This window comes from Ascaphus truei, chromosome 22 (genome assembly GCF_040206685.1).
Source record: "Ascaphus truei isolate aAscTru1 chromosome 22, aAscTru1.hap1, whole genome shotgun sequence".
In the NCBI taxonomy this organism is placed as follows: domain Eukaryota; kingdom Metazoa; phylum Chordata; class Amphibia; order Anura; family Ascaphidae; genus Ascaphus; species Ascaphus truei.
The window spans coordinates 4,712,638-4,726,948 of record NC_134504.1 but is presented as its reverse complement, the minus strand read 5'-3'; the positions used below and the strand labels follow the sequence as shown (position 1 = coordinate 4,726,948).

Genomic DNA, 14,311 nt, shown 5'->3' with positions numbered 1-14,311 from the left:
CCGGATGACGTCACAGCTTCCTATTGGCCGGCAGGATGTGGGAGCTTTGAAAAGCGGCCATAATGTGAACCCTGGATGCGAGCCAGAGCGGCTACTGGCGCCCCCTACGGAGGGAAGTATTTCCGGAAGCAGGGGGTCCCGGGAGGTTAAATGAATGGTGTTTAGCTTCAGAGAACCCCTGTTGCAATCCAGGGGGTGGGGGGTGGGGTGCGGGGGGGGGTGACACTGCTCGGATTGCAGCTTTAAATTACTTTTAGGAAGATTCAAATAATAAAAAAAACAAAACAATATAAACAGTGCATAAAATAAAGTGCGTGATGCAAAAAGCTTACACTTCTAAATGTATCTACTAATGAAAGGGTGAAGGTGGAACGGTTATTCAGCAATTAGTAACATCATCATTGTGATGCAACGGGGAGTGATTAGAATTATTATTTGAATCGGGGGTCCATCAGCCTTACACGGACTTCAGAACTTTGTCCAGTGGACTGGGCTCAGCACTGAAAAGGAGCAGGACTTGTCAACTCTTCTTAAACCCTTTCGCTGCCAAAGAGGCCCTGCAACGCTCTGGCAGCGATAGGGTCAATGTTTAAGGTTCCCATCACCACTAGCGGATTTCCCTTTGGACGCTTACCTTGCCGGCGTAATGGATGATGCAGAAATCCGCCTTGTCCTTCAGCTGCCGAGGCTTCTGGAACTTGGAGTGGGTGCCCTGCTCCTGCACCAGTTTGTCCACAAAGGTCTTGTCCGTGGCTTTGGGGAACCAGCATTCCTCGTCCAGCAGGGCAAGGACTCCGGGAGGATTGGCCTGGGACCCGGAGACAGAAGGGCGGGGTTTGATTGGGGGAAAATGGAAACCTACAGTGCTCTGCTCCCGGCCAATGAGTAGCTTTGTGGCGATGCTTCACCCTGGCGGTGGGAAAACCCTATCTCAGAGAGTGTCAGCTGTCACCTTCAGGCACCATGTTTAGATTGTAAGCTCTTTGAAACAGGGTCATTTTTACCATGACGGTTCTAAAAAGTTATTATATTTTTGCGCCGCTCTGGGTTCTGGGAAAGCTAACCTAGATGCCCACAAAATTATCTTGTAATATAGATTTTCACAGAAATACAGCAAAGATAGGTTACCAATGAGGGTGTCTGCGGGTCTTCATCATGCAAACACGCCCATCATTGCTGTACAGTACTTGGGGGTGCTGTCCCTTTTTTACCTACCATAAACTGCTGGCGTCTGGTTCACCGACATACAGGCAGGTGAAAAAGCAACGCGTTGTCGTGGTCAAGCTAGAGCATTAAACGCAGCAATTCCACATTGCAATGTGCACCATAAGTGTAACACACAAACCTGGACACTGCTTGTCCTATGTCCCTACTTACGCTTGAACCTTTTTCTCTCCTTAATTATGGTGCCTGTGTCAATGGCATCTTTAGCAAGTGTCTCTGGCAGAGAACAGATGGTAGCCGACGTCCAACCCAATGCTAGCCGACGTCCAACCCAATGCTAGCCGACGTCCAACCCAATGCTAGCCGACGTCCAACCCAATGCTAGCCGACGTCCAACCCAATGCTAGCCGACGTCCAACCCAATGCTAGCCGACGTCCAACCCAATGCTAGCCGACGTCCAACCCAATGCTAGCCGACGCCCAACCCAATGGTAGCCGACGCCCAACCCAATGGTAGTCGACGTCCAACCCAATGCTAGCAGGCGTCCAACCCAATGCTAGCCGACGCCCAACCCAATGGTAGTCGACGTCCAACCCAATGGTAGTCGACGTCCAACCCAATGCTAGCAGGCGTCCAACCCAATGCTAGCAGGCGTCCAACCCAATGCTAGCAGGCGTCCAACCCAATGCTAGCAGGCGTCCAACCCAATGCTAGCAGGCGTCCAACCCAATGCTAGCAGGCGTCCAACCCAATGCTAGCAGGCGTCCAACCCAATGCTAGCAGACGTCCAACCCAATGCTAGTAGACATTCAACCCAATGCTAGTAGACATTCAACCCAATGCTAGTAGACATTCAACCCAATGCTAGTAGACATTCAACCCAATGCTAGCAGACATTCAACCCAATGCTAGCAGACGTCCAACCCAATGGCGCTCTCCACAACGCTGACCCTGGTGCTGTGTGGCCTCCCCAATTCTTACCGGCCTCTCGATGAGGTCGATGCAGGGCTGCAGGTCCAAGCCGAAGTCGATGAAGTTCCACTCGATGCCTTCGCGCTGGTACTCCTCCTGCTCCAGGATGAACATGGTGTGGTTGAAGAGCTGCTGAAGCTTCTCGTTGGTGTAGTTGATGCAGAGCTGCTCGAATGAGTTCAGCTGGAAGAGGAGACGGCTAGTTAAGGTAGCGGGAAGCCCGGGGAGGAGAGCAGAAGGGTTACAGACAGTTATTGGAGGTTGAGAAAAGACGTACGTCCATCAAGTACATCCTATGCTAAATTCAGACGACAGATACTTATCCTATATTCGTACTTACAGTATATTGATCCAGAGGAAGTAAACACAACCCCCAGTGACACATTATCCTATTATATCTCATAAGGGGGAATATAAATTCCTTCCCGACTCCAATAATGACAATCGGATTACTCCCTGGGTCAACGTCCTTCCGATGTATAGTTATTTGGTGTATCCGTGTATACCTTTCCCATGTAAAAAGATGTACAACTATTTTGAACAAATCTATTGTATCTGCCCTCACAGTCTCCATGGGTGATGAATCCCACATAGTAACTGCCCTTACTGTAAAGAACCCTTTCCTTTGTTGCTGGTGAAATCTCAAAAGACCGAGTCCCTTTTTGAGCCACCTGTGCTGAAGCAGGGATATCCTGAAAACCTGACCTGTTGAGGGGAGCACGAGGACTGGAGTTGAGCCCCCCTGATCTGTGTACTGCTGAACATTGACCATGGTCTGCTGCCCTGCTATACTTAATACTGAGCTTTGGCTGAGTAAAAGCCGTGGAGGGTTTTTTTGTTGCTGAAATTTGGCTAAATAAAAGTTTTGGTTTATTTCTACATAACGCCGCTTGGCTGCAGAAGTGTGATGGTATTAGATCCATATTTTAAAGCATAAATACTGCTTAGAGGACTAGTCTTCGACTGAGCCATTAATTGAGCCACCTGTGCTGAAGCTGGGATATCCTGAAAACCTGTCCTGTTGGAGGGTCGAGGACTGGAGTTGAGAATCACTGGCTTAAGGGTTTCTACAATATTGCTGAAAGATCCTAGCCCCGCAGTATAATGAATACCGTGGCTATATATTAGGCACATTATCACTTCCTGGGTGTGCGCTGGAACTGCGCGCGGTATATTCACAGAATATTAATGTATTAAACCCATTCGCGACAAAGGAAATGAAAAAGTGACGCCGCTCAGGGACTGGCCTCGAAGATCTCGAAGCCGGCGATATCCAGGATCCCGATGAAGGACGCGCCCTGGCGTTTGGTCCGGTCCAGTGCTTTGTTGATGCGATGAACCAGCCAGCGGAACAGGCGCTCATACATGGCTTTCCCCAGCGCTTCCGCCGCAAAATCCGCCTGGAAACCCAACAGGGCACGTTAACCCTGTGACCTTACCCCGCTTCCCTTACCCACTTCCTGCCCGCAAAACCTATAACGATATGCCCCCCGACCTACACTCAGCCCACACCTCTATCTGTTCCCCGCCCCGCACTCACCTGCTCCTTTATCTGTCCCCCGCCCCCACTCATCTGCTCCTTTATCTATCCCCCGCCCCCACTCACCCGCTCCGTTATCTATCCCCCGCCCCCACTCACCTGCTCCTTTATCTGTCCCCCGCCTCCACTCATCTGCTCCTTTATCTATCCCCCGCCCCCACTCACCTGCTCCTTTATCTGTCCCCCGCCCACACTCACCTGCTCCTTTATCTATCCCTCACCCCCACTCACCAGCTCCTTTATCTATCCCCCACCCACACTCACCTGCTCCTTTATCTATCCCCCGCCCCCACTCACCTGCTCCTTTATCTATCCCCCACCCACACTCACCTGCTCCTTTATCTATCCCCCACCCCAACTCACCTGCTCCTTCATCTATCCCACGCCCCCACTCACCTGTTCCTTTATCTATACCCCACCCGCACTCAACCTGCTCCTTAACCTGCCCCCACTCACATACTCCTTTAGCTGCCCCAGTCCCTGCCCTGCACTCACCTGCTCCTTTGTCTGCGCCTTCTGCACATAGTCCCTTCCCACTTTGATCCGCGGGGTGAGAATGGCGCGGGTGAATTCCATCACGTTCAGTCCCAGCAGGTGGCAGAGTTTCTGTGCGGCTGAGAGCAGAACATCGCAGTGAGCACCCAGAGCCTGCGCCAGGCGCCTCTACCCCGGAGCCTGCGCCCGGCGCCTCTACCCCGGAGCCTGCACCTGGAGTCTCCACCCCAGAGCCTGCCTGCACCCAGACTCTGCACCCCGGAGCCTGCACCTGGAGTCTGCACCCCAGAGCCTGCCTGCACCCAGAGTCTGCACCCCGGAGCCTGCACCTGGAGTCTGCACCCCAGAGCCTGCCTGCACCCAGAGTCTGCACCCCGGAGCCTGCACCCAAAGTCTGCACCCCAGAGCCTGCCTGCACCCAGAGTCTGAACCCCAGAGCCTGCCTGCACCCAGAGTCTGCACCCCGGAGCCTGCACCTGGAGTCTGCACCCCAGAGCCTGCCTGCACCCAGAGTCTGCACCCCGGAGCCTGCACCCAGAGTCTGCACCCCAGAGCCTGCCTGCACCCAGAGTCTTCACCCCAGAGCCTGGCTGCACCCAGAGCCTGCCTGCACCCAGAGTCTGCACCCCAGAGCCTGCCTGCACCCAGAGTCTGCACCCCAGAGCCTGCCTGCACCCAGAGTCTGCACCCCAGAGCCTGCCTGCACCCAGAGTCTGCACCCCAGAGCCTGCCTGCACCCAGAGTCTGCCCCCAGAGTCTGCCCCCAGAGTCTCCACCCCGGAGCCTGCGCCAGCGTCTAACACACAGCTCACCTCTCCTTAACCTCTTCGCTGCCAGAGAGGTCAGCAACACACTGCTTTGAATGTATGACTTCACAGCGAAAGACAGACTGGGTGAGCCACATGGGCCTCAGGTGCTGGCCACGTACATGTTCTTACTAATGAGCCACTTCAGGAGATACTGACCCATGTTTGCCATAAGACACCTTCCAGCACATTGACTCGAGTGATGCAAGGTGCCTTCGGGCAGAAAACTGATTAGTAAATACGGCCCACAGACCCCTTTCACTCGGGGAACTAAAAATGGCCACACATCCTGTTTTTTTGTGTGTGTGGAGAGTTCCAATGCATGTTGCTGCCAGATGGGTGAGAACTGCTCAGAAATAAACGGGTTACCTCCTGTTTAAACAGTGCACAGGCCAGACCCCCGGACTAAGGGACTACGGGCCAGACCCCTGGGCTAAGGGACTACGGGCCAGACCCCTGGGCTAAGGGACTAAGGGCCAGACTCCTGGGCTAAGGGACTAAGGGCCAGACCCCCGGACTAAGGGACTACGGGCCAGACCCCTGGGCTAAGGGACTACGGGCCAGACCCCTGGGCTAAGGGACTACGGGCCAGACCCCTGGGCTAAGGGACTACGGGCCAGACCCCTGGGCTAAGGGACTAAGGGCCAGATCACCGGGCTAAGGGACTACGGGCCAGACCCCTGGGCTAAGGGACTAAGGGCCAGATCACCGGGCTAAGGGACTAAGGGCCAGACCACCGGGCTAAGGGACTAAGGGCCAGACCCCTGGGCTAAGGGACTACGGGCCAGACCCCTGGGCTAAGGGACTACGGGCCAGACCCCTGGGCTAAGGGACTAAGGGCCAGATCACCGGGCTAAGGGACTACGGGCCAGACCCCTGGGCTAAGGGACTAAGGGCCAGATCACCGGGCTAAGGGACTAAGGGCCAGACCACCGGGCTAAGGGACTAAGAGCCAGCCCCCTGGGCTAAGGGACTACGGGCCAGCCCCCTGGACTAAGGGACTAAGGGCCAGACCCCCGGACTAAGGGACTACGGGCCAGACCCCTGGGCTAAGGGACTAAGGGCCAGATCACCGGGCTAAGGGACTACGGGCCAGACCCCTGGGCTAAGGGACTAAGGGCCAGATCACCGGGCTAAGGGACTACGGGCCAGACCCCTGGGCTAAGGGACTAAGGGCCAGATCACCGGGCTAAGGGACTACGGGCCAGACCCCCGGGCTAAGGGACTACGGGCCAGACCCCTGGGCTAAGGGACTAAGATCCAGACCCCTGGGCTAAGGGACTACGGGCCAGCCCCCTGGACTAAGGGACTAAGGGCCAGACCCCCGCAGCTTTGTTAAAGGAACATATTTCAGCTGCGGGGAACCCCTGCTTCCTGAGATACTTCCCTCTGTATTGGGCTGAGATACTTCCCTCTGTATTGGGCTGAGATACTTCCCTCTGTATTGGGCGCCGGTAGCAGCTCCACAAGTTTAAATGTCCCGGTCACGCGGGCCAATAGGAAGCCGCAAGGGATGATGTCATGGATTCCTATTGGCCGGCATGACGTTTAAGCCGCCATTACAATAGCCCCAACATAGGCCAGCCAGAGCTGCAACCGGCCCCCCCTTCCGAGGGAGTTATTATCTCGGGGAGCAGGTGGTCTCCGGAGCTGAAATTAATGCAGTTCAGCTTGGGAGACCCCCTGCTTCAACCCTATAACGCAGAAAATAAATCCGCAGGATTGCTGCTTTAAGCGAGTCAGCATCACGTTATTCCTTAATGTGCATCTTTAAAGCTCAACAACGTTAAATTAAGTCGTTTTCGACTGGAAAGTGCATTGCGTTACCGAGAACGGGCGTGCGTGAAAATGATACGCAAGATGGCGGGGATTTAACGGGATGCTGGCTAAATCCCACTGAAAGGTCACGTTACTCCTGTCTAGACCCCGAAATAGGGGGTTTAATGAAGAGGGGGAGAGGAGAGGGAGAGAGGGGCAGGGGAGAGGGGCATACGTATTGTATAAAAGGTGTGTTTTGGGACGGATAGAAGTCACTGGATACTCCAGTAAAGTAGGACCCCTGTCGCGTCTGGACAGGAGTAACGCCACGTCTAGTTAAGACGAGCTTAACGCCATGTTATTTGTAGTGCAACTTAACATGACATTACGCCTTTGCTACGGAGATAAACAGCAGCCGTGGTTTCCGCGCACGACTCTTGATGCGGATACACGTTAGACTTTGGGAAACCAACGTCCGTTCCGGTTTAAGGTTAACATGACGTTGTGGGCCCCCACCCTCACCGGAGCTCTGTGTATCTGGCCTGAAGGTTACATCTGAACTGCATGCAAGTCCAGAGCCTGCCGAGCTCGTGATATACTACAAAAGATCCTTCTCCGGGGGAATCTGGCATAGCGCGGGACTGAAGTAACCGATATTAAGTTACTCGCATTTCAGCAGAGTACAGAGAAGGGGGGGGGGGGGGGGAGGGGGAGACCTTTGCACAATCGCTGTAGCTACGGAGCGGAGACAGAAAACAGACCATGCCTCTGGGACAGACAGCAACTCCGGGTCCGGCCAAGCAACACGGAAATAATCACAGCCTGAAAATGATCCATTTCCACACTGCTGAGTTGGCAGGACTGGGGTGTACCCTTGGTGGAAGTGGAGGGGTTAAGGGGGGACAGGTGTTAATGCAATGTTGGTGCAAAACGGAAGTAAGCGTACAGTATGACTTCCATTCTTGGCACCAATACTCAGTGTGGAAAGTGACAATGCTGACGCATTTTAACGGGGTAAATTACATTCAGGCATTACCCCTAACGTTACAAATTACTGGCCCCCCCTCCCTCCGGTCAGTGAAACTATGCAGGGCTCCGGGATGGGACTTTTGGTCGCGGCCATTTTGCTGGGAATAAGTCGGCGCCGGCGCTCTGCCGCCACACACTTCGCTGCAGAGACTTTTCACGCCGGCTTCGGGAAAGGACAGAAGCAATTAAAAATGGCGTCTCTGGCATCGGTGCGGCATGTTCACGCATTTAAAAATGGTATCTCTGGCCGAAGTCAATTTGGTGCCTGCCGCTGGCCATTTTTAAATGCCTCAGCAGGCCGCCCCGATGCCATTTTTAAACATCCCGCTTCCCTGATGTGCAGCACACCAGAGACGCCATTGGTACGTGGTGGCAGAGCACAGGCGGAGATACCGCTGCGGCCAAGAGTCTTAGACTCAAAAGGCTCTACAGGAACACCCCCCTACGGAGCCCTGACGGGGTTAACTTGAGAAATCCGACCACTTCGGAGAAACAGATGAAGAAGTGCTGTGTCTCCTCCTGGCCCGGCCGCTTCCCGTGGGGAGTTGCACTTGGCTGTCGATTTTTGGCCCGGCTCACTGCAGTCCAGACCCAACAACAATAAACACACTCCGAACATGCTATGTATACTCCACTTCCACCACTGGCGCCCCGCTCGGGGCCCGATTAGACGCACATTTCTGGTACATTGGGAAAGGTATGTTCTCTGGCTAATGTCTTTTTGGACACCATTGGTGTTCGTGCTTGTGAACAGAACATGTGCAATGCATACACAATATGTGGGGTAACGAGCAGCCGACTACATATTACCTTCCAATCAATGCCAAGTTATCGGTGGTGTACTTCTCACCATATTGAAGAGAGGAGATGGAGACATGAGTTGTGCGTTAGGTTTGGACACTTCTGACCTCCCGGCTGTCTTTCTAATGACTTCATAATCACAGTGGATTCGCTTTGTTGGTCATTGACCACTGGAGATGGGCAAAAGTATTTGCCCCAATTGGTATCCGCTATGAATATGACTGTTTTTTTCCTGCCTTTCTGAATAAAAAGAGTAAAATTCGTTGGAGCTTTAAAAAAGTCAATACCTTTTTTTTGTTTTTTTTTTCATTCAGTTAGAAAATAAGGGATTATTCAAAAATTTGTGCACAAAAGAAGGATTGTTCCCGAAAATTGGAGAATATTCAAAAATTAGAGAACATTCAATTAGAATATTCAAGACTTCATTTGTGTGTAAAATTCTAAAAAAAAGAATCCTGCAAACCGAACTTCGACATTTGCCCATCTCGATTGACCAAGCCAAGTTACTCACAGGTTAGAGATACTATGCAGGACCAACGTGAACATTCTACAGAAATAATACATGGAGAAGAAGTCTCCTACAATGGATCCCACCACAGGTCCTCATGGTGTTCTTGAAAGCTCACATGCAGCCCCTGCAGGACTCACTTGTATTCTCCGGCATGGAAGCCTGATCCGTGTTTCTCTCCTTCTTAAAAATAATATTCCCGAACTGCAGAACCGAAGACACGACTTTGAGCATGGCTGCAAGGACGACAGGAGAGACAGGTGTGTAGTAGACTGCCACCTTTGTGCTTTGATGGTCGTCATGTTCATGCCTCTACCAACTACATTGAGACCTACTCTATCCACAGCATTAGGGCAACCTACCCCATTCTCAAGCCAGGAATGGGGTAATGCTGTGAGATTCTGGACCTACACGTCCAATGGTGCAGTCATAACGATCAAACATGTCAAGGAGAGCTTTCAATAACCAAGCAGATATTAAGAGAAGTCCTCTCAATAAGGTACGAGCTGGAGAAACTTGGGAAATCGGTGTGGTGACAGTATTACAAAGCTGCAAAGTAACACAGTGAAGAGAAGAGACCCATGGGCACTTCTCTGAAGCCTCACAGAGGTCTGGTACTTACCCAAGATTTCGTCATGCGAGAACCCCATGATGTGCATGGCCTCCATCGTTTCCTGGAAGTTATCCTTGTCTTGCTGCCCCGGGATGGGGACATAACCGTTGGAGACAAATTTGTAGTTGTTGAATCCTTCTAGCAGCAAATCGGCTGTGTTCAAAGACAAATACGCGAGTGTGAATCAAGGTTTCACCAACTGGAGCGTTCGTCAAAACAGAAGCCAACTGGGCAATGTCTCTGCGTCAAACACATCAAGTAGCTTTGCCCCACTTGGTACCAGTGAGCGTTTTTGGGAGCAGTTATAGGAAGTGGGCAGTTTTCCCCTCTACCAGGTCTGAGGTGGCCTGAATCTCGGCTTCTGCGAGAATTACACCAAATGGAAGCAGCAAGATTAACAAATTGAATATATATGGTGCAAATCTTTGGATTGCACCATTGTGATACACACGCTGATTTGTGGAAGCCTTCGCGGGTTCCCATGGAACGCAGGTTGAACAAGAGAAAGGGTGTAGGACAGGGGTGGCCAAGTACTCAAGGGCCACCAATAGGTCATGTTTTCAGGATATCCCTGCTTCAGCACAGGTGGCTCAAACAGTGGCTCAGTCAACTCCTGTGACACTGATTGAGCACCCTGTGCTGAAGCAGGGATATCCCCAATACCTGACCTGCTGCTGGTCCTTGAAGACTGGAGTTGGCCACCCTTGGTTTCAACAACAGCCGCCCTTATAAACTGACCAGTGTGGCCTTCAAAATATCACAAGTGAGCTACACAACAAACGTTGCAATATGGATTCTTAAAGGCTTGTAAGCATCCACGTTTGTAACCTCTTCGCTGCCAGAACGGCACGACAGAGAAGAGATTAGGAGGGTGGGCTTGCAAGGGTTCAGTGTAGCATAGAGTATACAGCGAGACAAAAGCATGATGCATCCAAACAGTGAATTCTTACATTTAAGGTGCTCCCCTGAGCCAGCTAGCAGCTGATAAAATATATGAAAGGTCCTCTCGTCTTTAGCCTGCCGTATGGCGCGAGACTTCTCCAGCAGGTCTGCCGTGTGGGGTCAAGGATCGTCAAACGTGCCTTCATTGTGACACGTGCCCAGCTCCCGCCCGAGTGCGGTCACAGACGCACAAACCCATGGTCTCTATCCTGAGGACATGGAAATGACCGAATGCCCTCAAACACACAGTGTTCCTCTAATCTTCACCGGGTAAGTGTGATTATCCAGACTGCGATATAGTGCGTTCCAGGCGCTCTCTGGCACTGCCAACGTTAATGCACGGTTACATTGGCTCTTCACCACCAAACACTAGCGTGTTTCAGATTATAGCAATCTGAGTTTCATCTAAACTTGGCACACTCAGGAATCTGAAGAATGATATTTCATTTCCCCACTGTTTGCAGTTCTGCAGAATCCGGCGGAGAAATGCCACAGATCAGGTCAAAAACCCCACACGGAGGGTCCCACTTAAAGAGGCAGCCCGGGAAACAGTGTAAAAAAACCTCCCTCCAAAACAAAATATATATATACCACAACCCTGTATTTCCCCATTATCTGTTTGCAAACAATGCTTCCACTGTAGCCAGGGATTCTGGGTAATGACATGCAAATGAGCATTCAGTGAGTCACTCTTTGCTTCTAGTCCATTTTAACATAGATCCCTACAAGCTTATACAGTACCTGCTGCATTACACAGCCTGGGCATTTGTGTGTGTACATAATATATATATAAATATATATAAATATATATATCTCTAAGGATGTCTGCAACAACCAGAATGCCTCCTCATGAACTGAAATATAAGGTATGAGCCGTCATCGTGCTACTTACGAACCTAATGCCAGTGAGAGGACTGTGCAACTCGAATATAGACACACAATCGAAGCAAAAGTGATCGGTACAGCAAGCTCAGACACTGTACCTATTCCAAGAATCCCACTCATTCCATCACACACACATTTACCATTCATTACCATTCAGTTTCAAATGCCAACCATGTCCCATACGAATGGCTTTTTCAATGACCATCAACAAGTCACAAGGTCAAACGTTTGATAAAATATGCCTTTACCTACATAAGCCTGATTTTAGTGGATTCACTTCGTGTCGTAAAAGAACCCAGAAATTGACAGTTATGTTTTTTAATCAAAGATTTCTCTAAAGACACAAGTTAACAAAAATAAATGCTTTAATGTTTAATGAATAACCTTTAATATCTAAAAATATCTAATAGCTAGTATATGTGTGTGTATATGTCATATACATATATGCACACATACATATATACACACATACATATATATATATATATATACACATACATATATACACACATACATATATACACACATACATATATATATACACACACACACACACACACACACACACACACACACACACACACACACACACACACACACACACACACACACACACTTCATAAGCAGGGTCAATTGATGTTAAGACAGAAAAAAACCCCTTTAAGCATGCAAACTTCCCCTGGTATAAAAATAAATGAAGACAGAGATAAGATGCCAGACAGCCGTGCGACTCTGAGTAATGGAAATGAAACACTATCAGTTCCAACCTCTCAACAATCTCTTATAAATAAGCTCTCAAAATATCCGCCAGCAGTCCGTTCTGAACCGTCAGATTCCTATTTGAGGTCGGTGTTTCCTTATATTATAAAAAAACAACAACAAATAAAAAAATACCAGGTTTTTTCCCCACAATGGAGCATGGGATCAATATGAAAGTTTAAAAAAACAGAGAGAACCGAAAAACACTGGTTGGGAATTATCCAATGCCTAAAACATGCCCGTTCCCCACGGGGCTCCGAGGATGTACCCCCACGGGACAGACACAAGGATACAGGTCTCTATGTTGGCCCCCACGATATAACCGGTCACGTCAAAGTTGATTCGGATGAACTTGCCCTGAAAGAGAAAATGTAAGAAAAAGAATACATCTTGTGAAATGTAGATCGGTTATGTGTACAGTATGTATTTGGGTGGGGGTGCTGTACATACAGAATAAGTAACTAACATACATTACCATCATGACAGTACAGTATGTATTTGGGTGGGGGCGCTGCACATACAGAATAAGTAACTAACATACATTACCATAATGACAGTACAGTATGTATTTGGGTGGGGGTGCTGCACATACAGAATAAGTAACTAACATACATTACCATCATAACAGTACAGTATGTATTTGGGTGGGGGCGCTGCACATACAGAATAAGTAACTAACATACATTACCATAATGACAATACAGTATGTATGTGGGTGGGGGCGCTGCACATACAGAATAAGTAACTAACATACATTACCATCATGACAGTACAGTATGTATTTGGGTGGGAGCGCTGTACATACAGAATAAGTAACTAACATACATTACCATCATGACAGTACAGTATGTATTTGGGTGCGGTTCTGCTGTACATACAGAATAAGTAACTAACATACATTAACATCATGACAGTACAGTATGTATTTGGGTGGGGGTGCTGTACATACAGAATAAGTAACTAACATACATTACCATCATGACAGTACAGGAAATGATAATACAATAAGTGCATCAAACAAATCCCTGCCCCGGAGAGCTTACAATCTAACGGGTATCTTGGGAGACTTACAGAGGCAACAAGTGAGAAAATAAGTGTAGTAGATGGCAGTTGCCACAGTGGTGTGATATATTATATATATATTAGACACACACACATATATATATTTATTATGTCCAATATATAGATCTAATATGTCTAATATATACCGTATATACACACACACTTAAATCACCCACATGTGTTCAGGAAACAGTTGATCTTATGACATTAAAACCCAGATCCTAAGCCTGGCTTCCTGCGGTAACTTAGCTAGTCAGGTGATATCAGGACAAGACACAGACTGAGCCTGCGAAGGGGATTACCTGGAAGTAACCTTATACCTGGAGTGCCTGATTAAACTACATCTCTTCTGCAGCGTGCAAAAAGGAAACCGGATCTTCACTGCCTGCATTCAATGCACACACACACACACACACACACACACTTCCATGCTGGAGTAGTCTGCATTGAACGCAGAGCAATGAAGATCGTACACACACACACACATTTTATATAGCACCTAAGTCCCTGTCATGCAGAGCATACAATGTCATTTTCTAAGTGATTTACTGATATTTGGGAACAGACATTGGGATGCGACCAGGGATACTCACATCAGAGGCAGCGACAAGACCACTAAGTTGTACTAAAACATGGGAAGGGTTTCGGTCAACTTACAAAACGAGAGGAGTTGTCGTTCTTCACCGTCTTGGCGTTTCCGAAGGACTCCAAGATTGGGTTGGCTTGGAGAAGCTGGCGTTCCAACTCCCCCTGGGAAACAGAAACAGACCCATGAGTACCCGGGCTTCTTGGAACGGCGTCCCCAAGACCTCGCAGGTCATATAATCCTCACCCCACGCTGGGTGGCTTCCCTTGGGTTACTTTGACATTGCAGATGGCCCGCGTGGAACAGAGCACAGAAGGCAGAAGTAGAATGGGAAGAGATGTTATAAATGATCGAAGAAGAAAGGATGAGTGAGCTGGAGATTGTGGAAAA

General features: G+C 49.6%; 1 protein-coding gene across 4 annotated transcripts in view; it reads right to left on the bottom strand.

Moving 5' to 3' along the window:
• Window positions 1-14,311, bottom strand: part of MYH10 (myosin heavy chain 10) — a 90,153-nt gene that overhangs the window by 30,260 nt on the left and 45,582 nt on the right. For all 4 annotated transcript variants that reach the window (XM_075579705.1, XM_075579708.1, XM_075579706.1 and 1 more), the window contains 9 exons: window positions 13,993-14,085; window positions 12,567-12,630; window positions 10,638-10,736; window positions 9,697-9,840; window positions 9,215-9,310; window positions 4,173-4,291; window positions 3,385-3,537; window positions 2,147-2,320; window positions 635-808 (listed from right to left, as the gene is read on the bottom strand). In XM_075579705.1, coding sequence (XP_075435820.1) covers window positions 635-808; window positions 2,147-2,320; window positions 3,385-3,537; window positions 4,173-4,291; window positions 9,215-9,310; window positions 9,697-9,840; window positions 10,638-10,736; window positions 12,567-12,630; window positions 13,993-14,085 — 1,116 coding nt within the window. The remainder of the gene's footprint in view (window positions 1-634; window positions 809-2,146; window positions 2,321-3,384; window positions 3,538-4,172; window positions 4,292-9,214; window positions 9,311-9,696; window positions 9,841-10,637; window positions 10,737-12,566; window positions 12,631-13,992; window positions 14,086-14,311) is intronic.